The sequence below is a fragment of the Numenius arquata genome, chromosome 7, assembly GCF_964106895.1.
Source record: "Numenius arquata chromosome 7, bNumArq3.hap1.1, whole genome shotgun sequence".
Lineage (NCBI taxonomy): Eukaryota > Metazoa > Chordata > Aves > Charadriiformes > Scolopacidae > Numenius > Numenius arquata.
Genome location: NC_133582.1, coordinates 4,499,803 through 4,524,867, shown reverse-complemented (window position 1 = coordinate 4,524,867; position 25,065 = coordinate 4,499,803). Strand labels below are relative to the sequence as shown.

Sequence of the window (25,065 nt, the reverse complement as noted above, 5' to 3'; positions counted from 1 at the left end):
AAGATGCGGCTCGGGAGGGGCCAGGCTGCCTGAAGGACCATTGTGCGTGTGGCTCTGTGTGTGTGTGTCCGTGTCCGTGTGTCTGTGCCGTGTACCCCCCCTCCCTGCTCCTCCTTCGGCGATAAACCCGGCATCTCCCCTTCCCTTCTCGTGTCTTTTTTTTTTTTTTTGTTATTTTTTCTTTTTTTTTTTTTTTTGGTGGTGTTTTTTTTTTTTTCTTCTTTTTTCTTTTTTCTTTTTTCTTTTTTTTTTGTTTTGTTTTTTTTTGTTGTTGTCGGTTTTTTTTTGTTTTTTTTTTTTTTTCCTCCTTTTTCCGCCCCTGCAGAGCAGGCAGCAGCAGGCACGCCAGCGAAGATGTCGGGTCAGACGCTGACAGATCGCATCGCAGCTGCTCAGTACAGCGTTACGGGATCGGCCGTAGCCAGAGCCGTCTGCAAAGCCACCACGCATGAAGTGATGGGGCCCAAGAAAAAGCACCTGGACTGTGAGCATCCTGGTTGTTTTTTTTTTTTGGTGTTGGTTTTTTTTTTTCTGGGGGGTGGGGGGGTGTGTGTCCCCAAGCCAAGACCCCGGGGCCGAGGAGGCTGCCCGCGGGGCTCTTGGGGTGCCTTTCAGCGGCGTTTGCTGTCATCCAGCTTGCGAACCCTCAGGGTTTATGAGACATCTCCGGGAGAGGATGAGTTATTATTGCATTTCTTCTCTTATTGCATAATACAGCTCTTACGGCCATTTTTTTTTTTTTTTTAATTTTTTTTTTTTTTACCCTTTTCCCTTCGTGACCTCTTGCCTTTTATCCTGGAAGCCAGCGCCACGCATGCCTTGCGGAGCAGGGGGTCGGGAAGAAGGGAGGGAGTGGAACCCGGGGCAAAATGGACACACACTTGTCACTCCCTCCTTCGGTCAGGATTAAACTGGGCCGAGCCATAAATGCTACACGAGGAGCTGGCCAAGCCCTGGTAGGAGCGTGGCCACCTCCACAGTGGACTTCTGGAGAGGTTTAGATGGTGGTGTGCGTGTGAATGGGGAGGCCCTTGGAAAAAGGACAGCCCTTGGAGAGTTTAATGGCTCTTGCTGGGGTCCCAGATGTCAGAGAGCGAGTTCATGAGGTGCCCGATGGTTTGTATCGTGTTTCATGGAGGTTGGCTGTAGCTGTGTCTCCCAAAGGTTCGTGATCTATCCTGGACGGGCATTAGCTGGTTAACGCATGAAACAAGGTTGAAGTCAAAACGTTTCTTAAAAAACAATGAGCTAGTGATGTTTTGTCTTGACAATTTTATTTCTTGTCAACCCACTCAACTGTCAGTCCCTGCTTGGAGACACCAAGGAGTAGAATGGTGAAAGAATTTAATTGCATGATGTTAATTGGCCTCGTTTCCCAGTAGTAACTCTGTTCAGGACTGAACTCGGTAGATCAACAGCGGGTTACAATATCTAAAATAAAGTGTTTTGCCCGTTTTTGGGGGGGCGTGGTAAGAAACGCTTTCAAGCCAAGATCAGCAGGTTTTACACCAAGCAGTTTCTTGGCTGCTGGTGGTCGCTGAGTAACGCCGGTGCAGGTGCGTGGACGTAAAATTGTGATGATACAGCCTTTCTTAAAAGGAGGTAGTATTAATTCTGGAAAATAATTCCAGATTTCAGTGCTAACGACTTCATAGCTAACCCTTAAAGTGGCAAACGGCACGTTGGTCTTCCAGTACCTCTACATACTCTTGTATATATGTCTAAGAGATGCTGATGGAAGCACCATTGCTCGAAGACTAACTCGAGTCTAAACGGTTATTTGAATAGATTGGCTGTCTTGATATCACGTATTCTCTTTTTCTTGTATATTTTAAAAAATCATCTTGGTTATTGATGTCTCTTATGTTGCTGTTTGGTAGCTGTCGACACTTCTTAATCTGTAGGCTGTGTCTGGACAGTCCTACCCTATCTGTTACTAAAAGCTTTAGCTCGTTTTTAAAAGCATGTTGTGTCTGTGTGTGTGTATTTTAATATATTTATATACACACGTGTGTGTGTGTCTGTGTCTCTATATATATATAAATAAAAGTACTCTCTGGAATAGGCAGGATTAAAGTGAGGTAGAAATAATTGTACCAATACTATATTAAGGTCTGGAAAGGCTTTGAGTTTGGATTTTGGTGCTAATATTACTACTTCAGAAAATGAGCGTGGGAGAGAGCGAAGCCGGTAGCATTCCAAGCAATTTCATCCCCACCTGCCAGTGAGACACACGAGAGGGAGAGAAATTATCATTTCCTGGGAAGATACATCCCTGATCATTTTTTCCTTCTATTTTCCAAGCTGTGTATAACAGTTGAGAGTTTAACCAACTGGTATCATTAAAGATGTTGTCACAGTCTAAATTGTGGACTATAAATGAAAAATGAAGTTCATGTTTTAGAAGAAAAAAAAATATTCCCAGGCTGGTAAACCTGAGGTATCTCCTCAGAACTATGAATTATTCGGCAATTGCTTGAACGCTGACGTGTATCTTGTGAGCAAGTGTTGAAACGGGCCTTAATATATTGTAATGAGCGAGTAAATTAAAAGTTCATCCTCTGAAATAGCAATACCCCCCGTGCACGCAGGAGGCACTGCTAGGTGGTGGTAGATCTGAGCCACGTGGCTGACTGCATTTCGGTTTGGATAAGGAGCATTTGAAGGTGTGGAGAAGGGAACGAGGGGTAGAACTCGCCGATGCCTTAAGATAAGTTTTAAATCAGGGTGTGAAGGATTTAGGTGATAAAAACTTAAGGTACCAGAGAGAGATGGCTGGAGCAATGCTTTATTGGAGCTTTTATAAATTGCTTTATTTGTAATGGTTGGAGCTGTAATTCTAGCATTGGCGTGGGCGTTCTGCGTCCTTGGGGAACTCCATAATTTTATTTAGTGTCTTAGCGGCCAGGTGTCGTGTCATACAACCTGTCTTCTGCTGCCCTGCTCAGCAGATGGGCCTTGTAAATTAAATGGAGATCAACTATTGAACACGAGTTAAATAGTCCTGTGAGGATGGGGCGCAATGATGCCTGTCCTCATATGTTTTCTGCAGAAGGTACTAGTTCCAGAAGGTTAGAGAAAGATGATAGGTGACAAGGTGTGGGGTGTCTTGTTTTTCGTTTAGGTTTGTTTAGTGAGTGCTACTTAGAGAGAATTTGCTCTGAGGAATTAAAAGCATGATCTGGGTATGAGTGTGTGTGTGTGAGGAAGGGAGGAGAGAACAGAATTAATGTCTTCTGTGACCAAAAACTGAGCTGCTAAGTGTTTACCTTTGTGAGGTTCTCTGTGCTTGCATGGCTTAAAAGTGCGGGCTTTAGTATGGGTACTGCAGAGTGGGTGGTGCTGCTGGAGCATCTCTCTGACGAGGAAAGGCTGAGAGACCTGGGGCTGTTTAGCCTGGAGAAGAAAAGACTGAGAGGGGACCTCATCAATGCTTACCAATATCTAAAGGATGGGTGTCAAGAGGATGGGGCCAGGCTCTTCTCAGTGGTGCCTGGTGACAGGACAAGGGGCAATGGGCAGTCTGGAACACAGGAAATTCCATCTCAACATGAAGAAAAAATTCCTTACTTTGAGGGTGGCAGAGCACTGGAACAGGCTGCTGGGAGAGGTGGTGGAGTCTCCTTCTCTGGAGGTATTTCAAACCCAACTGGATGCATTCCTGTCCAACCTGCTCTGGGTGACCCTGCTTTGTCAGGGGGTGTGGATTAGATGATCTTTAGAGGTTCCCTCAAACCCCTACCATTCTGTGATTCTGTGATAGTGGCTGTCCTTTGGCATGGACTCTGGATGCCCCATGGGCTTGTCATGTAAAGAAGTACTGAGTACGATTAGGTTGCTGTCATATACTCATTGCCATATATTGCCATTGTCATATACTCAAGATTTACCATTTTCTTGAATTCCAGCAATTGTGGGCAGTTGTGCCAGATGGCAGTAAATGCGTTTCCCAAGCCCCCGTGGGGAGAAAAGGAATGTATATCTAGGATTCTCTGATGGTTTGGGGCAAGCCATTGCAGGTGGCACATTAAGAGCTCTGACCCTTTTGGACTTAGCAAACTTGTCTTCTTGAAGCCATATCCCTGTGGTGGCTTTATCTCCCTCAGCTAACCATGTTACGTTAGATAAATTACAGTTGGATACAGCAAGTGAGGAAAGTCTCTCCATGGAGAAATGGGGTTAGAGAAGGTCCGTTGCAGAGTGGGTGAATGAGATGTAGGGACTATACTATATGAGGGTATATGAGCCCTGGTAATTAAACTGGGAGGGCAATCCTAGTGCACAGCGTAGAAGTTTCATTCTCAGAATGGTTCTGCAAGATGTGTTCAGGCTTCACTGAGGGTTTAATTTTGTGGGGCAAGTAAAAGGCAGCTTCCAGCCTCGAGTGGGGGTGACTGATGATATCAACAGGGAGAAGCTTTTGGGGATGGGAAATAACTTGGCTTTCAAATGTTAAAACACAGGATAGATGAGGGAAAAATTGGTAGATCTGAATTCAGCCCCTTTTACAAGGGATCCTATTCAGAAACAGACCGTCAAGTTTTCATTTAGGGAAGTGAATTGGAAACCAGTGAGGTTGTCGCATCTGCACTTGGTTGTAACAAGTTCCTATTTCTGAAAATGATCAAAATGGCTGGGAGTTTCCTTGATTTATTTTGTTGAGTGAATTGCTTTGCAGTAGGAGGAAGTTCTGGAGTGTGTATTCTAAAAAGACCACGTGGTACCTCCTTACTTCTTCAAAATCATTCTCATATGGTAGAAGACTCTTCCAGAGGCCTGATCAAGAGCTGGGAGATATTCATAAAATCTAGAAACAAAGCAGATGAAGATCAGAACTCTCTTTTCTGTGGCTGTGGAGATGACCTGTGTCTCTGTAGTACCATATCCCAAGTCTAATTTTGCATATTTATATGTGGCTGACAGAGAAAGGCTCTAAGAGGAAATTTATAGTTTAATTCCTGCTGGTAACTGAACTGCAGGGCTGTTGTCTGCGTTACAGACACTCCTGTTCCTGCAGTGTTTTGCCTTTCTCCTGCAAACTGGGGGGGGGATCACCTAACAAGTTCAAATCACTGTGGTCTCTAGTATTGAAACAGAAGTGGCTGTTGACCAAAAGCAACGGGTTAAACACTTTGCCTAGGCTCAGTAAAGTTGCTAGGTCCTACAGGTCAGTCTTAGAAACCTCTATCTCGTTCCTGAGCAATGTGCCTGTCTCTGGTTTTTTGGGAAAGGTGGGAATCAGTGGAGCTATCCTGAGGCTTCAGTGACTGTTAAGGTTAACTGGGATACGTATTTCAGAAGTTGTTTGCTGTTGAAGGGATTTGGGGAGTGTTCCAAGTCTGTTGGCACTTGGGGCCCTTTCCCAGCAGGAGCAGCGCGGATGTCCGAGTACTGCATTGCCCTGCAGTCCAGGTGACGCTTTGTCTTTACGGCGGTGGAAGTACCTTCAAGAAAATTGCCAAGAACGGAATCCCTGTACAAATTGGGCTTAATCCTTCATACTTTACTAATGAAACTACTTTTGTATGTCTCGGCATATCTTGTATTGCAGTAATTTGTCACCGTTTTCACGTACGAGAGAGCTGACTGTGTTTAAGAGTTAGCGTTGAAGATCAGCTGTGGCACAGTGGCTTGGTTTTTGTTGGCACAGCTGGGGTATATTTTAAATTGCGAACTCCTCCTTGTCACCCCGATGAATCTTTCACACCTGAAAAGAACAAAAAAAAAATAAAAAAATCCAAGCAAGCAATTGTTTTCTTTAATTCATTGGATTAGTACATTTTGGTTTTTTGTGTGTGCATGTAGGGACGTGTCATCAGTCTGTGTTAAATAGCTCTCTGTTTCCCTGGGCTTCTCCCATGTCCTTTCCCAAAACAGTATTGAAGACTGACTTCATTTGGAGGTGTGTGGATCTCTAAATAGGAGCAGAAATGGCAGTCATGGGTAAGGGGAGCTAATAAGAAGGGGTTTTAGGTTAGTTGGTCTTGAGTATTTCAATGGCATTAACTTTAAATTCTGCCCCCCTCCACCCCGTACTGTTTTTAAGACGTGTAGTACCAGGAGAAGGCTGCCCTTTTAATTAAGCTAAGACTTAGCTAACTAATTATTTTTCAAAATATGTTTGCAGCTGGGTAGGAGTTTGATTTCATGTTAAGATACAAATGTTGAAACATGGGCAGGATCACTTGATCTTGTGCATCTGAACTATTCTGTGTTTGAGTCTTCTTATGGTACAGTGGCGAAGGAAAGGGAGGATGAGGAAACAGAAGAGAGGGTAGAGAGTGTAATATTAAACTTTCTTTCATCCAAACAGTGTAACTTGATAAAGTGAGATTGACGAGTTCTGCCCTCCCTCCCCTTGGCTTTTCCTCAGCTGAAGGCACGTATTCTTCATCTGTTTTCAATAGTCATCAAGATCCTTCTGTTAAACATGCTTTGTCAAGGTCACGGGTGACAAATTGTGGGACAAGTCAGGTCTTTCTGCTGTACCCACTCCCATTAGTAGACCTTGATAATGGAGTATCCGTGTCTGTCTTTGAGGCATGATCTCCTTGATCATGACATGGTCAGTACGACAATGACCAGTCCATGGTTTTAATCGCTTCCATTTAGTAGCTGAATGTTTCATAACGGTCTCATAGTGTTACTCCTTTAAGATCCTGGCTGGCAGCAATTGAACATCTTTTAAACAACAAGAACAATCTGCAGCTTGATTTCCTGTGGTTTGATTTGTTCTGTGCCTCCTTCTGATTTCCCAGCCTGGCTCTTAAATCCTCCATCTTCTGTGTGTGTGTGTCTCACCTGGGCCTGTGCCACTAGTGAGGAATTCTGTGAAGTTCACAACAGAGTGCTCTGTTGGTGTGGTTGGTTGATGCTTGTGTGTTGCTGGCCCATAAAGGACTATCGGAAGCGCTTAAAAGTAGGTGACAGGATAATTCTGAAGGGCTTAAAGCATTTTTGGATGTGATTTGTCTTCTCTGCTTCTTGCTGGATGGAGAAATTGGTAGCCAAAGAGGAAAACTTGCTGCCCTTTTAGTCCCCACTTCTGAAGAAACTTAGAAACTCCAATATTTTTCTGCCTATGGTCAAGATACTTGAGGCTACTTCGCTCTTCCTATCCTACTTACCTTCCCCCTGGTACTGGATGTCCATAGTGAAGTATTGGCTGCAGAGGTGGCCTCTGCGAGAAGAGACCAGGGCATGCTCTGTGCCAGACACAGCTAGTTCCACAACGGACCCACCACAGAGCACAACTGAGCCCATCCACCAAGCTGTTGGCACCTCTAAGAGAAAGTACTTAAGAAAGGCCAGAGAACACTGGACAGACAGAGGAGAAGGAGGGAAAAAGTGAGAAATGGTAGAATGAACACCAAGGTGGAGCAGGAGGTGCTCCATGATGCTGGAGCAGATATCCCCTGCAGCCTATTCTCAGAGGACACAGCTGCAGCATCCCCCTCTGCTACCAAGACCGTGTCGCGTGCACCCAATATACCCCTTGCCCCTGAAGAAAAGAGGGGGGGAGACCTTCCTCATTCAGCTGTGGACATTAGGTATTGCTGAAGGAGATGGTCCCAGTGTTTCTAGGGGTGTGGGGGATGACATTATATCCCTTCCCTCAGTCTCACTATAGTCTAAAGATGAGGCAGTGATACCAAACAGTATCATTAAGTTAACATGTCCTTTTTGGAGCTTCTTTTCAAGGCACAGAGCAGGATGCAAGTAAGGGTAGAAACGCACAAGTTCTGGTGTGGGCCATGGGGAAATGCAGTAGCCTCACCAATGAGTGTCTGGTGAAACTTGAATCTCCAAACTTCAACACAGGCCATGGAGATTAGGAACAACATTCTGCCTGCCTTGGAGACAGGGGTTTCAAATACTATGAAAACTAAAAAAACAAGGAATGAAGCAAGCCGGGAAATCAGGGTCTGAATCTCAACGCAGGACGTCTAGTGTGCCCAAAGAATGGGTCATCTAGGACAGGGCTGGACCCTGAACTCAAACTACATGATATGATAGGAGAAGCCTTTCTAGTAGCTTGGCAGTGATCTGTAGCACGGGGTTTGCAGCAGTACTTTTGTTCCCCTGAGTCAGCAGTACCAGCAAGATTGCAGCGTGAAGCGTCGTTGGTAAGTTGATATTGGAGCATCCCGCCCCATCAGACTCCGTGTGGTTTCTTGATTTTTTTCCTACTGGTCAAAATTTTGCTTGGATGAGAGCTTGGTGGCTTAAATAAAACCCGAATAAACCAGATGTTGGCAATTGCTCAAAGGCAATCGGAATACTTGGCAGAGGCTAGCTTGTCACTTTACAGAGTATGGTTAAGTCTGCTTTTTCTGGAGTCTTGCAAACCACATGCTAAACCCCTAAAACCATTTTTAATACTTTTAATCTTGCTATTTTGACCACGTTTATTTCTGCAGAGCTGCTTGAAAACATTGAAAATCAATCCCAAACAAGTTTTGCAAAGGTGGGCTCAGGTATGTTCAGGAGTCCTAGCTGGTAGCCAGTGAGCTGCTTGTACTCCTCAAAAGTTCTCCTCTGTAGCTTGTGGAATAGGTTTGCTGAAGCAGTTGAGAGTTGTAGCCCACTAGTAGAGGGAATATACCAGCAATCTGGACTAGTGCCACAGAAGGTATTGGACATCAGCCTTGAAGTGTCACCGTGAATGTAGGTGGAATACTAGAACAGTGTTTTCCAGGCTGCTGGCAAATGGTGCCTCCACCGGCTGCCTGAGCCTCGCAGCTTAGTCGTAGGCGCAGCATGGGAAGCAGCAGAGGACCGTATTACCCCCGAATTCCGGACCAACCAAGTCTAAATACCCTTCTGTTCCTCCTCCCTGCCCAGGATAATGGGATCTCATGCTTTCTTTTCAATTATATCTGTATCTTAACGTAGTTTAATGAAAGGGATCGGATGCTGAAAAGTCCCCGTGTCCTGCTGATGTCGTGTATTTCTCTAAGCTGTGCTCTGGCCCCTGAGCTGAGCAGTTGGCTGCTTTTCTTAGAGTCTGTTTTTTCTACCTATTGATAAAACTCCGAAGTGTTAGAATATTTCCTGTAGAGGAGATTTTTGCGAGTATGTGGGCATGATGGTGCTTGAAGGGCCACCAAGAAAGCACACCCTGCCTCATACACACAGAGAGCTGCAGGTTGCTGACAGGACGTGTCTGCAGCCTGGACCTGACTCGTGGCAATCAACTCTTTCCTTGGTCATAAGCCAACATTGCAAAATTACCACGGGTAGAAAGTAAGTTGGCAGGAGCTCCTGTGTTGTAGTAGGGCCACACGGCTGAGCTCTAAAAAACCCACCAGTTGAGCTGTGTGCTTTGCCAAGGTGGCTTTGCTTTCTCAAGGAACGCAAAAGAAAGCAATATTCTTTGCTAGTTGTTTCTAGGTATTTAGGAGACGAAGTTATGGCTGAGATGTGAAACGCTGGTAAGGGTAAATTGGAGAGTTTGGTGTCCATTTGAGCTAAGATTGTTCTACTGTATGTTTAAAGGACCGAAGAACGTGTCTTTTCAAGAAAACGTCTTAAATATTGCTGTCCTAAAGAGGTGGACGACAGTGTGGCTTGACTGCTGACAGGATAGTTGGTCGCTTCAGGCTGACTCTTGGCTTGGCAGGAGCACGGATGACACAACGGCAGCGGGTCCTTCCATGGCAGATGGTCAGGGGTTGGTCCTGCAGGGCCTGGCAGGCCCCTAGTGCCTCTGGCATAGCTTTGCTATATCTCTTAAGTCTCTCTGATAGTTTACAGAATGTTCTAAAATGGTCCTCCGTGGAAGCGAGAGGAAGACACGACTGCTCAAAGCATGAATAAAACATGCTGACTTGTAAACTTGCATACATTTTAAGAATGTGGGCGACAGGTTTAGAGGAAGGTCCTCAAAATAAGGCAGCGATTGGTTATCTTGCCAGAGTGCAGGACTCCACTAGCTAGAGCATACATCTTTACACGTCGTTGGAAGAGCCCACGTAGACGCACTTCAGTGGGAGTTCAGACTGTTTTTGAAGGGTCTCTTCCTTTCACTTCTGGTTTCAGAGAGTGTAGGACTTGCACGAGAGGGGGAAGCCAGCTGGCCTGTTTCCTGGCTCTGAGGGCTGCTGTTTCTCATTATGTAGAGGTCGAATATAGATGCAAGCTTTAACATATCATTGCATCGCTTCTTCAGCAACCCTGGGGTTTTAAAACCTAACCTTTTCAAGTGGTGACTTGGGTTTGGATCTTGCTGCCTGGCTTTGGAATCCAAAGTACGCTCATTGTGCCTGTAGCTCTTAATCTAAGTTTTACAGCTTCATCTAAACCTGTTTACAGGAGACTGTACGTTCTGCTAAGGGGCAGCAAGCCAGAGGAAGTCAGTGTATCTAGTGCGCCAATGTTTTGAAAACATGTAAATTTTATCAGGGGTGATGTTTTTGTTACTGACAGAACGCTGTCAGTTTTTGTTACTGAAACAGAACGCTGTTTTCGTGTAGCCCGTGTCTTTCTGATCTGATCTTTCATTCTAAGCCGTTTTAGAGGCTTTCTAGCTTGGCTAAGCTTGAGTTGAAACTTCAAATTGCTCTGCAACTTGTGAATGGCAAGAGTGTTAACAGGCAAAGTTTGCAATGTTTGGAATCGTAGAATTGTCTCTGTTGGAAGGGACCTTTAAGATCATCTAGTCCAACCATCAACCTAACTGATAAAAAAAAAAACCCAACAAACAACAAAACCATCACTAAACCATGTCACTAAGCACTATGTCAACCTGTCTTTTAAATACGAATAGGTGAGTTTAAAGAACATTTTGTTTATCAAGAAGCTGGAAATTGCTTAAGCGGTATTATGAGAAGCTAACTTCCGAAACTCACCTCCGTAGTTTGCTTAGGAGTTTAATTGACACTTCTGGGTGTTCCAGTCTGACGATCTGTCTCTGGGCGAAGCTTTGCTGCCTGGACACGAGTCAGCGTGACGGATTCCAGCTTCCCCACTCATCAGCATCTTGATGGGAGACTTCCACTGCCAGTGGCAAACGCGTCTTCCAGAGGCATTGGTGACTTTTGAACTGTTAGAGAGCTACTTATTACTGTCAGGCTTTTAAAAATGTTAGTAGTCCTTAACTGCATCTTCCATCTCTGGGGTGGATGTTTCATTAAATTTAACGGGATTTTTTTGAAACATTAAGAAATCTGCAGTATATGAACGGCTGCAAGGTCACGTTGAAGAGTTAAGTCTGCTGGTAGCTGATGTTAGGGGTTTTTTTTCCAAAAATTCTAAGACTTAAACTCACCTGTCTGTGTGGCAGAAGCAAAGGATTCTTGTCGAATCTTGTCGAATTTTTTAATCAGCCAGGAGAGAGTAAAGCTCCATCTAATCGTGAAGGATATCAGTTTGTGGAAAACAATAAAAAAATTAAAACAACAACAAAAAACAAGCAAAAAAGACCCCTAGCAAAAAGAAAACCCACAAAAAAATAATAAAAACACCCAACAAACTGTTGTAAGGCACAGCATTCACATCTGAGGCAGCTGTCTGGCTTTAGGAATTTATGGACTTTCTGTTGCATTACAGATACATAAATACAGGACAAAATGGATGGAAATGATTGTAGCCGTGCTACAGAGTGCTTGGCTGTTTGGTTGCCAGTGCTTCAGGTGCCTCTGGGAGGTCATACTGTTGCACCGACTGCATGGACGGGTTTGCGGTACACTTGGATTATTTTTCCTATGGATACGTTTATGTTTTCAACAGGACTGACTGCGCAGTTGTGGGCATTTCATTCCCGGTGAAGGATTTCAACCCATGCTAAGCTCCTGGTGGCTTCTCAGCTTGACGTGGGCTCTGGCCTTGTTCGGTTATTTTTTCAGGCTGACCCTGCGTAAGGTCCACTGACAGAATAGCTGGACTTCTAGGAGAACCTGGCTGAGACAGTAGGAAGACCACAAACCACGGTCTGGATATTGAAAGTTGGATGTGTCAGCTGCTGAGCCTGCCTGCTCAACTGACCCGTTTCCAGCATACGGACTGTTACAGAATCACAGAATCTTCATGCTTGGAAGGGACCTTTGAGATCGAGTCCAAACCCCCCCTCCTCCTCCCCCCAGAAAAACCCAAAAAAAACCCCCACACCGAAGAAAACCACAAACAGACACAACCCAACAATCTCGGGCACTAGATCATGCCCTGAAGTGCCATGTCTACACGTTTCTGAAATACCTCCAGGGATGGCAACTCCACCAGCCTCCCTGGGCAGGCTGTTCCAGTGCCTGACCACTCTCTCAGTAAAGTCATTCTTCCTCATATCTATCTAAACCTCCCCTGCCCCAACTTCAGACCATTTCCTCTGGTCCTGCCATTATTCCCTTGGGAGAAGAGGCCAACACCCACCTCTCTACACCCTCCTTTCAGGTAGTTGTAGAGGGCAATGAGGTCCCCCCTCAGCCTCCTCTTCTCCAAACTAAACATGCCCAGTTCCCTCAGCCTCTCCTCATATGACTTGTTCTCTAGACCCCTCACCAGCTTGGTGGCTCTCCTCTGGACACACTCCAGCAGCTCAATGTCCTTCCTGTAGTGAGGGGCCCAGAACTGAACACAGCACTCGAGGTGAGGCCTCACCAGGGCCCGGTACAGAGGCACCATCACTGCCCTACTCCTGCTGGCCACGCTGTCCCTGATCCAGGCCAGGATGCCGTTGGCTTTCTTGGCCACCTGGGCACACTGCTGGCTCGTGTTAAGCCGCCTGTCCACCAACACCCCAGGTCCTTTTCTGCTGGGCGGCTTTCCAGCCACTCTGCCCCAAGCCTGTAGCGTTGCCTGGGGTTGTTGTGACCGAAATGCAGGACCCGGCACTTGGCCTTATTAAACCTCATCCCATTGGCCTTTTTAACATGCCACTGAAGTTTACTTGCGCATTGTCGCATCCCTACCCTATTTATTATTTTTTTTTAATGTATTCCCAATGTTTCGGCTGCGTTACTGAGGTGTTACGCGTCAGACTGCTTCCGATATATTTTCGGTCTCGTTCGGATTTGTAGTGGATTACGAATTGCTGTTCTGGGCAGGGTTGATAGGCTAGTGACAGTTTCACTTCTACAGGTTTATTAAAAACAAACGATTTCCTGAGGAAGGTAGATCATTTGAAGGTGGAAAGCACTAACCCAGGGCTCGTTCTTCTCAGAATAAAAACGACAGCAGCACAGCAACTCAGATAGTTCCCCTATCTTGCCTGGGTTGATTACCACTTTCTGCCAGATGTGGTTGGAGTGCAAGATCAGCCCGACAGCCCAACATGCGAGATCATATCAGATTAGAAACTGTTCCAGTGCAGAGATTACAGCAAGTGACCCCATGCTGCCGTGGCAAACGCGAAATCCTTACTTTTCTAGTGCTGTTCTGAATAAAAGCCACAGTTGATCCTGTTACTGATACTCCAGAAAACAGTGAAGTGATGAGAGTTACGAATTGATACAACCAACAGGTAATCTTAGGGGTTGTTCACCCTCATGGAAGGATAATCACAGGCCACAGCTGGAATCCTGGTGTCCAGTTTCAGTAGTCAGTTAACTAGATCGTAATGACTTTTATCCTTCTAAGCAATAATCTTGCAACGGTATTACCTCCTTTAAACTTGTTCTGTTGTTTGCAGCAAGACCTAGGGTGCGATGGGACTGTTGCTTTAACGCTTGTGTGGATGGAGAGGACAATTCTACCCCTTAGAGGAAATTGAATAAATGCTTTGAAGGCTTGGCAGAAGATTGGCTGGTGGCTGCAGTTTCGTATTTCTTCTCTAAATTAATGTGTATTTTAGTTAAGCCTTCCAGGTTTGAACTGCTGAAGGAAATGGCTCATAGAATGAGAGCTGAGATTTGCCACGCAGGATTAAAGTTTCTTCTTATGCAAAGTTATTGGCCAAATGCTTAACACAAATGCCACTTGCAGTGTTAGTAGGGTTTTTTTTTCTCCATGTCTCTTCCTCCCCTAGAGATTGACATCTAAGATGCCATATTGTAGTAGGATGGGGAATAGCATTTCTCCAAGATGATTGCTTTTATATTTTGACAATTGGTTGGTGTCCACCAAACGCAAATGGCATTTTGTATAAGTTAAACTACTGAGAGCTGTGCAAAAAAGGTAGTGCAATGATGCTGACTTGTGGCTCAGCTGCTATCCGCAGCAAATCAATAAAATAGAGAAATGGCACATCTAGCTCCAGAATTACGTGGTGTTTCATATCAGCATAGGCAGAACTGCTCAATTCTTGTCTTTGAGCAGAAAAATACACGTTTCTGCTGAGCTAGTTGTGGAGCAGGGTCTGGGTGGAGAGAGGGTCTGGAATGGGGTCTCTGGGTGAGAGGAAAGGGTTGTTAAGAGCAGTGTTTTCTTGTCTTTTCCCTGCTTTGCTGAACTTGAACTTGTATTCTTGCCTGAGACAAATTCTTTGGTATTCAAAGTGAGTGAATTCTGTACAAATGAGGTTCAAGACTGAGCTTCTTGCTGCTTTGGACAGGGGAAAGAGTCAATGCTTAATAACTAAGGCTTTTCCTACAGTGAAGCTGCTTGAAAAAAAAAAGCTGTGGTGGCAGCTGTTGGGAAGAAACCAGGCAGGTTTCTTTGACCATGGGGCCTTTTCTCTTTTTCATAGAGTTCTGGCTTCGTGCACGTGAGGCTAAAAAGCTGCTTTCCTTAGTACGTTTGCATTAGGGAGTTCGTGTAGCCCATCTTCTGAGTGACAGCTCTATTGTTCCAGATACTTAATTCCTGAATAAAATTAAAGCTTTTATTCTTCTGAATAGTTGGATCAGGGGTGTCAGAAAGGTCTCAGACCTCACCCATAAAATGTATTCATCGCTAATTAATTAGCAGTCTTAAAGGCCATACTTAAAACCCCAATGACTGCTGCTTAAACTTGAGCTTCGGCAGCTGGCCTGAATGTCATCTTTGAGTCGTATTACTCTCAAGGAGAGAACTCCAGTGTAAACACTGAAAGTAATGCTCATTATTCTCCCCCAGAGGCAATGGAGCTCTAAGTTGCGGGTGCTTCTCTTCTAAGTAAAAAGTATTCATAGTTCATGGAACTTGAAGGAGTTGCTTATGGGAAAATTCTTTTTTAACGTAGTATAATCACACTTTTTCCCCGTTATTAGTTCTTAGGGAGTTCTTAGCTGCCTTGGTTGCACACTTTCAGACCCAGTAGAAGACCAGCTGATAGTAGGCTTTTATCTTCCCCTTTCCAAGGGAGCTACATCTGAACCTCTTGGGAGATAAAGCCATATGTATAAACCATTAACGATCAAAAGGGACACAAATCCAACAACACAACTGGTTTAATATTGCTAATGAGCTGGGGTGGTTTTTGCAGGTTACTTAAAACCAGATATCTTGCCTTGATACCGTAGGGAAGGAGGGGTGCAAACCGCATGAAAGTGCATTGGAATGAAATCCACCAATGTATATGGGCAAGAGACTTTTCAGCTTTTTTTTTCAAAGCAGGTATTTGGTGATATAGGAAGTGGTGTGCTGTTGCATTTTAAAAAGGAGTACTGTGATAACAAGGTGATTCTAAGGCTAATTAAACTCTCAGTTTGAGAAATTGGAGGAAGCTCCAAGAGAAATCTGCTGGTACTCCAAGTCATCTGCCCTGTCTCTCCACAGACTCTTCACGTGATTGATAGTGAAGAAGAAATTCTTCTTCTCTTCGGCAAAACACAATGCTATGGGTAGTATGAGTATGCCTATGAGTAGGCAGAGAGGAAGAAATTGTATATAAAAGGTTGTCTTGGTGTGGTTCAAAGCCTTACTGCCATGACCTCTCAGACTTCAGGATCTGCAGCAAATATTCGTCCTCCCAAGAGCCTGATATATGTTTGGGAAGAAGGAGATCTGTGAAGTAAGGCTGGAGAGGGGAGATAGCAGTCTCCCTAGTTATCTGTGGTCACAAGGATGATAGCTGCATTACTGGGAAAGTCTCTGTGGTACCTGGAGGGCACGTGCTCTGTGGAAGGTCATCTTTAGGTTTGTTGAGTTTGTGTAGGCATAGACGATATCTGGAAGATGCTGGACTTGGATAAAGGATGGGCTTGCTGGGGTCAAGGTGAGATGTAGTAACTCTTGAGGTAGACTTTTTGGGAGGAGGGAGGAGACGCCATGAATTGCTGTTCTGCTTGGGGACACTATAACAAGGCAGGTTATGATGTGTGTTTGTGGAGATGGGGCAAGCTGGGGGTGAAAAGTTTGGATGGTAAACTTCCATCCCACAGGTGAATTCCCAGCTCTTGTTTGTGGAATTGCTTGATAGTCAAAGCCAACAACATTAAAATCATATAATGTTCTCATGAGCAATTGTTGAAGAGGAAGAAACTGGTAATTTTGTTCTGCTTTCCAGTACTGTTTTGTGGTCGGTCTTCTGTAGACCTGGAAGTTCAGATCTTGCATTGGTTAGCACAACGATGTGGTAGCTTCCTCATACAGTTCTGTGTCTTGCAAGGGAGGACTTGTACTGTTACTTGCCTATTTAACTGTTTGGGTGGAGGCTTGTTAACTCTAACTTAAAGCCACTTCTTTCTGTTCTTGAGTAGCCTGGATTTGGAACAGTCCTACATTTCCTTTTCTGTAGGTTCAAGGTATTATTTAAATACTTATAAGCAAAAAAAAAAAAAACCCAAAAAACAACTTGTGAAGACTATTGTAGCATTCAACGTAATAGTGAGGAAGGTCTGTAAGGGGGTTACTATCAGAGAGATTTGGCAAAGTTTAGGAACTGAATATATGACACAGCTCAGATGCTGAGGCAGCTCGTGTGTTAATTCAGCTTGGAATGACAGCTGCTCTTAGGTTGGCACCAATATCCCTCTGAACAGAGAGGTCTTGTGCTCTGCTGCTGTTCCTCTGCGTGCTGAACTGTAAATTCAGCACTGTGTGAAGAATTAACTTTGAACTGGGGAATCCCAGGTCTGTTTGTTAAAGAATTGAGTAAAAAGAAAATCCCCCAAACAAAACAGGAAATAGCCCTGCCCAGATACAGAATAAAATCTGAAAAGGTAAAGGAATAAGATTCTTTAAAGTGTTGTATAATCTCTCTCATTAAAAAAAATAAATAAATCTCAAAACCAAGAAGTCATTTTTAATGAGACTGAAGTAGTCTGAAATTCTGAAGACTTTGAAGCTTTCTTGCTGTTCTCTTTTTTGCCTTGTGATGTTAGCAAACACCAAAACTAGTCACATCTTTTAGTGATATCTTTAAAAGGTTATGAAGAGGTAAGGTGTCTTAATTTACTTCCATCTTCCTCACTGAACCCTCTACCGACCTTCCTCAATTTGGCAGGTTTGTCTTTTTATTAATGAAGGTGTTAATCATGCTCTAGCTCTACTTCTCTTCCCTAATTAAGTTGCAGGTGTCTTAAGACTGGATCAAAAAGTTGGCTGGTCAAAAAGCTTAAAGACTGGTGTTTAGATTTAAGTTATGGTGTCAAAGAATTGACAAGCATTTATTTCTATGTGCATTGGTTTTGCATCTCAAAACTTAACTAGAAAAAGTATATTGAAGTCCAAATTATAATTTAAACAAGGATCTCTAGACTGAGTAAGTGTTCAAAATAGCAGCTACCAACATGTGAAGAGCGGGAATAGGAGAAATCATGTACTGTGATTAATATTATCTGGTTTGTATTAACGAATCCACCTATGACTTGCTTGGAAGACTGAACTTCATCGTTTCTTTTGAAAACTAAATTCCTGTCCCAACAGTAAATGTCTGGATCTGTATCTTTAGAAAATGTAGCTTCTAGATTTTGTTTTTCCTTGTATGCGTTTTCTTTTTCCTTGTAACTATTCTTCCCTACCACACTGGAGTCAAATTAATTTTGCCAAGTCTTATTTTAAAATTTAGCTGCAGCTCAGAGTTTGTTATGGTTAGATATGCTTATGAGTTGCTCCAGACGCTGATGATGGTTAAGTGAGACTCTATGGTACTGGGGAAAGAAACCCAGGAAGCTTGAATTCCTTAACTTTGTGGCATGACTTAATGGGAAACAGCTCTACAAGAATGAATCCCCCATCTCCTCTTTCTCTCCCTCAGATGATGGGTAAAATCTTCATGTGGGGTTTGATTCTTTCCTGTGCACTGAAAGTAGTAGGCTTAAACTTAATCATACCTCTCTGGCCTGTTGGTACAAGATGATCAAGGAGAATTGTTGGAGCTCCATGAGCTTGAACTGCTGTCATTCAATAGCATGGCTTTACTACTGTCATACTTTGTCTGCAGAACTGCCTCCTTCAGGGGTAGTATTACTGAGGTTATAAAAGTTGACTTTACATTTCAGAAGGCGTTCTGCAAAAAAAAACCCCAAACCAACACCCACAACCAAACCAAAAAAACACCCTGAGAACAAACGCTTACAAATCAAACTTGGTGAAGAGATCACATAATTTTTGTCTTCTGTCTCATTACAGAAAATCATTCCACTGACCTGAAACTGAAGACAACTTGCAGATTTTATGCCCATACAAAAGGCAGTTTTAAACACAATCACTGCAGTTCTCACAGGCTTCTGGCTCTGAGCTATAGATTTCTTGTCTCTTAAATGAGTCTGCCTAATAGAATTAAAAAAAAAAAAAAACCAAACTATAAAAACCACTTGTTATGGATTGAAAAAAAAAATTTATTGAACTTCTGAATGCTTCTGGTAAAGCAGTGTGGGTTTCTGAACGTGCCAGGTGGTTCTCAATAGCTGATGTGACTCCTTGGTCTGTGTAGACAGACCTGTCCTCTGGACTTTTCCTGCCCTGCGGAGGCAGCATCAGAAGTCTCACAGCAGTCTGAACCTTGGCTTTCCGCTCTTGGCGACGTTAATGCCCTCCACTATATGGGGTTGTGCTGGGGAGGGGAAGCAAGTCTGTAAAGTGGTGACCCTCCTGCCCAGGGGAAGCAAGGTCCTGTAGAGGGTTTACAGCAGAGTCGCGTAGTTTAGGTGTGCAAGGACGGGTCACAGAATAGCCTGTCTGCTTCCAGGGTAGGATATTTGTCATCACTGAACGACTTCAATAGTTGGATGAACATTTCTAGTCTGGGAAGGGGGGAAAGAAATACGTGGAAAATCATTAACAATGATTACTGCCCTCTCAGGGAAAGTAAAAGATGAGTATTTGCATTAGTGACACAGAAAATGCTTAGTCTAGTAGTTAAACTTTCTAATTTTTAACTTTTTCTACGTAAGTCTCCGAACTTTAAGCCTCAGCCCTGTATTTTGTGCTCTTTGTCTTGCGTGAAGTTGTCTCCTGAAGTCTTGCCAGGGCTGTGTCTGGCATCACACGGGGTTTTGGTCATGCGGTTGCAGTATGCAGTCTTAACGCATGCCTGGATGTGCTCTTCTGCTGTCTAGGTCTGTAGAGACTCTAGGAGGTGTGTCGTACCGTGCTGACGAACTTCTAACCTCTGAGATGACTAGAGTATCTGTTTCTGGTGATACCTCCTTTTGCTGATGTGACTGGGTTCAGTGTGTTTGACGTATTACCTGTGATTGAATTCAGTAATGCTTATTCATCTAACCTAGAGGTAGTGAGCCGCCACAATTAACTTGAAAACCCGTAAGGAGTAAAGTGATGGGATGTTGTGCACCCTAACTTCATCTGGGATGAATCATAGAACAGCCCACGTTGGAAGGGACCTCACAAGATCACCTGGTCCAACCTTTCCTGGGAGTCTAGATAAGATTATCCAGCAGCCTGTCCAATTGCATCCTGAAAACCTCCAGTGGGGGGGGCTCTACCACATCCCTGGGGAGCTTGTTACAATGCATGATTGTTCTCACTATAAAACATTTCTTATATCAAGATGAAACCTCTCCCAGTACAACTGGTTCCTGTTGTTCCTTGTCTTCTCCTTGTGAAGAGAGAGCCTCCGTTTTCTTTTTAGCTGCCCTTTAAGTACTGCAATATTGTGATGAGGTCCCCCCCGCGTCTTCGCTTCTCATGTTCACACGCTGCTTTCCTGCTCTCTCAGAACTGCTGCTTGGCTCAATGACTATTAGAATCCTTTTCACACATACATTTAATATATATAATATACATACATACAATGTTGTGTACTTATGTTTACTAAAACAACACACGAAAGTAGCAAGAATATTCCTTTCAGTAGCTTTTCCTTAAAAAACTACAAAGTGTAGGGGTGTATGTATATATTTATATATAGGCATGCAATAAGAGAGAGAAATGACTGTAAATAACCCTATAAAATCCTCTATGCCAAAAAATACCCAGTTGAAGGTGTGGCTCAGCTTCTATGTTTGGGGGCCAGATGCAAGACGTATTGGGTGAAATACATAGGCTATGGAGATGGAAAAATGTTGGGACATAGCTCAGGGAAGAACTGTTGGAAAGCTAGTACTGTTGGATGACAGAGTCAGACCAGTATTACTGTCAGCAAGTACTAATATAAACTCAGTTTTTTGGTGTGTTTTTTTTTTTTATTTTGTTGTTTTTTAAGTGTAGTAAACACTGAACTCGCTGTTGGTCACAACCATGACCTTCAGCCTGGTGGGCTGAGAGCTTGCCCATGCTGCAAACTTTTCCATCTTATTTGTGGCACCTAACACCTTCCTTTTCTCTCTCCGACAGACTTGATCCAAGCAACTAATGAAACGAACGTGAATATTCCTCAGATGGCTGATACGCTTTTCGAGCGAGCAACAAATAGCAGCTGGGTGGTCGTATTCAAAGCCTTAGTTACCACGCATCATCTAATGGTTCATGGCAACGAGGTAAGAGCGATCAGCTTTTTCTCGAGACCACGTTGGCACCGAGCAGACTTCAAGCCAAAAACCTTGGTAGTGCAAAGGCATCTCTTCTGAACCAGGAAGGACTTGAGAACAAAGGGCAAGGGTGATTCTTGATAAGCAGCAAACCTACCTTAACAACATAGTTAGAGGCATGAGGATCTTCTGTCTCTTCATTTACAAAGCTGTAGCGTAAGAGACAGCAGCAGCCTGTTCCAGGATGCCGACAATTTATGTTCTGTCTGGAAACAGAGCTACGCAGGATTAAAGACTACCTGGGATTTTTTCACTAGAGTCAAAGTTGATGTTCTGCAACGTGTGTACTGCCGTCCAAATAGCTGCCCTCTCTGCATGAGCGTTAAAATCTTCCTAGAGCTGTAAATTCAATTTGATAGCCTTTTTGGGTTGTTTTTTCCTTGCCCTTGCTTTTTATTGACCTGTATAGACTGGCACGTCTGCGTAAGAACAAAAAGCATGCCTAAAGAGCTTTAGTATGACTGTGAAACAATTCCTCCCTGGCTGCATATAAAGCTTTTTTTCACGCAATGAACTTCTCCAATGTCACAGCGTAAATTTTTACTCTTGTCCTATTTTTCCATTCCAAGTTTTGGCCAATATTCTGATTTACTTTCGGTAACTGTTTCAGGCTGTTAGTCCCTGTATTTGATGTGGGGCCTGCTTGTTATTAGAACAGGCCCTCGGCTTGGCTGCTGTATTGAAAAGCCTGGGACTATCCTGGATATGCTGCTTTGTTAGCAGATAAATCTTGTGCTTCCTCCAACCTCTTTGAGAATTAACCATTTTTATTGCCCCTTCCACAATCTGGTTTGTATTTTGCAGAGAATCTAATTTTATGTATGCAGCAGGATATTTAGTAGAGATTCAGGCTAAATGTAATTAATCCGAATGGGTGAAAAAGGTTTTGAGGAAGGTATTGCAGGCTAAGGCAAAAATCTGGGTTTTCGCGTGCGTATGCTGGAACTAGACTGGTAATCTTCCTGCTAAGAGGTACAGAGCCTTCAGATAGAGCCTGTGATAAGAGAATAACTTTGTGTTGCAGAGATTTATTCAGTACCTGGCATCTAGAAACACATTGTTCAATCTCAGCAATTTTCTGGACAAAAGTGGATCTCATGGTAAGCCTACTCATGTCTTTAATCTTAACGAGATTCTAAATAAGATACTATTGTTAATTTGCTCCTTCGTTCATAAGATGCAAATAATACAAAAATGTGCTGCCAAAGCCAAAGTGCTTAATGAATACAGGAGCTCATGTGAACCGCTGAGGGCACCAAAAGAAGTAGATGGTTTTGATCTGAGTAGTGAGTTTAGAAGGGTCTAGGCAGAAATTAAGGAGTTTTGTCTAAAGCTTACAAAATCTATTTTTCTACTTTGACTCTGGAATTTTTAGTGAATTTTCCTGTTCATGGTAGCTCTACTAAAGAAGAGAGAAAATGTATCACTCTGCAGCCGTCAGAATATTTGTAGACTGTACACAGAATGCAGGAATGCTACAATAACGGGCAAGATCGAAGCGATGCCATGTAACTCCATGTAACATGGAGATACGTGCCACCAAAACTCGAGCATCTTTTAGAAATGGTAACACGTGGCCAGAACAAAGGCAAACACATCTTAAAACTGTGTTTGTCTAAGTACAACGTGCTATGGGTGTTCAAAGATACTGGTATTTGGCATCGGTGAATTCTGTTAAATGCGTGCTTTTGTGTTCTCTGCCACTTTCTTTAAACTTAAATTGTCGTTTCATAGATAATACAATAGCGTGTCATAGATAAAGAGGCATCAGAGTTGGTCGTGTTAAGCCTGAGTTGGCAGAGATACTTAATGTTGAGAGTTATTAAGGAAAAATACAATCGGTGACTAAGTCAAGGTGTGTGGATTTTAATAAAGGTAACAGAAAGAAAGGGACTTGTACTGAAGAGGAGGACATTTCTGCACACCTTCCTGTAGCTTAGAGGAAGAAACCTTGAAAGAAATGCCTGAAGGATAGGCTGTAATACTAACTGTTCAAAAGTCTTCTAGGCTTGAAGGTCACTGAAGTTTGAGGCTGCTTGTACGGTATCGTGTCCCTTGAAGATCTCTGGTGTAAGAGTTCAAAGACGACACTAATCCCTGTGAATGCCATCATCCTTTCTTTGTTCTGATAAACCTAGTCAGGGGAATTTTGAAGGTCAATGTTAGAGCTGGAGGGACTGACATACGTAAAATAGCAGAAGTGTTTCAGTTGAAATTGATCTTTATCCTGGAAGTCGTGCACCAATTAAGTATAAACTTTGTGTTAAACTGGCGTTTTTCTGCCCTTAATAGAGGGATAACTAATTTCACCATCAAATAACATTACCCCATAACTGTGTAGGAGCCACGAGCAGGTTTCCCCAGGAACCAACCACTGGATGAGTCTGTTGGAAGCAGAGGACAGATTTTTGGGTGCAGCGCTACTGCTTTTTCTTCAGAAGCTGCAAGATATCTTGTGATGCCTGTTCTGCATGTGGAGTTGTACAGTGCAACAGAGATCACATAACCTTAGGATCTATTGAGTGTATATTATCAGTAGCAGACTGTATCATTATACTGTTAACTGTATATTACTAAAGAACCTCTAAACGAGCATGAAGATTAAATGTAAAACGTGTAACTGTTTTTTGCAGGCTACGACATGTCCACCTTCATAAGGCGTTATAGTAGATACTTGAATGAAAAAGCGTTTTCCTACAGACAGATGGCATTTGACTTTGCAAGAGTGAAGAAAGGGTAAGCGAAGTGTAGATACATAAACTGATAGGATTGCCTGACCCATGAAAATCTCCTCATCCGAGAGGAGATGCTGTACCCGTTGGTGGCCAGAACGGGGCAATACATGGTGGTGGTTGTGAAGGTTTGTGATATTCAGAGATAAAAATGGGCATGCATGAAGGCTCCTGTAAGACTATGGGTGGCAATTAAGGAATGCTACACATCAATGACTGCTGCGTCATCCTGTTGGAGTAATGATTCAGGATGATAAGGCAGATCAAAGTCAGTGGAAGTGCTATGAAGGAGTAATGGAATTAATTAGTACCCAGGAATACTGAGGAAAGAAGCTTTAAGCAAAGATTGCCCTGATTTAAGCTGTAACTGAATTGGTACGCACATATTGTGGCGCTTGAAGGGGGGGAAAAAACCAATCTATAGAGTTTTTTTGGTCTTCACTGACCACACACACGTCATTGAAAAGTACTCTTAGCAATGAGTTATCATTAGTTATTCATAACAAACTTGATGCACGAAGATTATCAGCTCTCTAAGTACTTCTGTGAGACTATTTCTTGCCAAGTTATTTAAACTCTTAATGTCTTTTTTTCCATAAAGAGACCAATCTCTTGCATTCATCACTCTAACACAAAACCTTTCTTCACCTGCTGGCAGGGAGGGTGGCTGGATGAAGCATTTTTCCTGCCAGCTCTCACGATGATGTGAGAAGCAGGAGAATCAGACAGCGCTCCAAACATTTGAAATGGATTATAGCTGCTTTAAGCTTGAATTTAGACAACAAATCAATTTTGGGGAAGAGAGAGGGGAAACGCCATGGCTTCTAATCTGTTTTCCCCCTCACAGAGCCGACGGTGTAATGAGAACAATGGCGCCTGAAAAGCTGCTGAAGAGTATGCCAATATTACAGGAACAAATCGATGCACTACTTGAATTCGATGTACGTATTGAAGCTGACCCAGCGTTAACGCCGGGCAGTGACTTATAAATGCTGCGTTGTAACGAACACGTTTCACCTTCTGGGTAATGCTTTACTGATCATCCCATTGTGTGGGCCAAAAAATTGCCTTTGCAGTGTCCCACTGAGGTAGCGCGGGGAAGAATAGCCCTTTCCTATACGTATGAAATGTGCAGATTGCACTTTCTTTTTTATAGTGACGGTAGAGGAACACTATGGGAAATGAGGGGCATTGAGGAATGCCAGCTCAGAGCTTGAGTTTCATCTTCTGCATCAGTGAGGGGAAAATATGGATAAAACAAGGAGACTGAAGAATCTTTTTTCTGTCTCTTGGCAACCAACTTCTTTTGGGGAAGAGGGAAAAAGCCATTAAAATATCACATGTACATTGTTTGGCTTCCTCAAAATCTTCATCCGGTTACAGCTGTAAACTAACTTGGCTAAACTTTAATCTAGACTGTTCATAGAAATAAGTGTCTACAGTATATTTATGATGTTATGAATGTTGGTGGGATTGTTTATCTGCCTTAAGGATAAAAACAGGAGTCAATTGCTGTAGGAGGTATAGTGTAACCTTGCAAAGAGGTC

The 25,065-nt window shown here is 43.4% G+C and overlaps 1 protein-coding gene across 28 annotated transcripts in view; it reads left to right on the top strand.

Moving 5' to 3' along the window:
* Positions 1-331: 331 nt before the first annotated feature.
* Positions 332-25,065, top strand: part of SNAP91 (synaptosome associated protein 91) — a 62,479-nt gene continuing 37,745 nt past the window's right edge. For 26 of the 28 annotated variants that reach the window (XM_074150515.1, XM_074150513.1, XM_074150509.1 and 23 more), the window contains exons 1-5: positions 355-484; positions 20,593-20,735; positions 21,811-21,886; positions 23,420-23,522; positions 24,366-24,459. In XM_074150515.1, the coding sequence (XP_074006616.1) occupies positions 355-484; positions 20,593-20,735; positions 21,811-21,886; positions 23,420-23,522; positions 24,366-24,459 (546 nt within the window). Of the gene's footprint in view, positions 485-11,075; positions 11,092-20,592; positions 20,736-21,810; positions 21,887-23,419; positions 23,523-24,365; positions 24,460-25,065 lie in introns of those variants that run through there. The other 2 variants (XM_074150510.1, XM_074150514.1) reach the window with 2 other exon arrangements.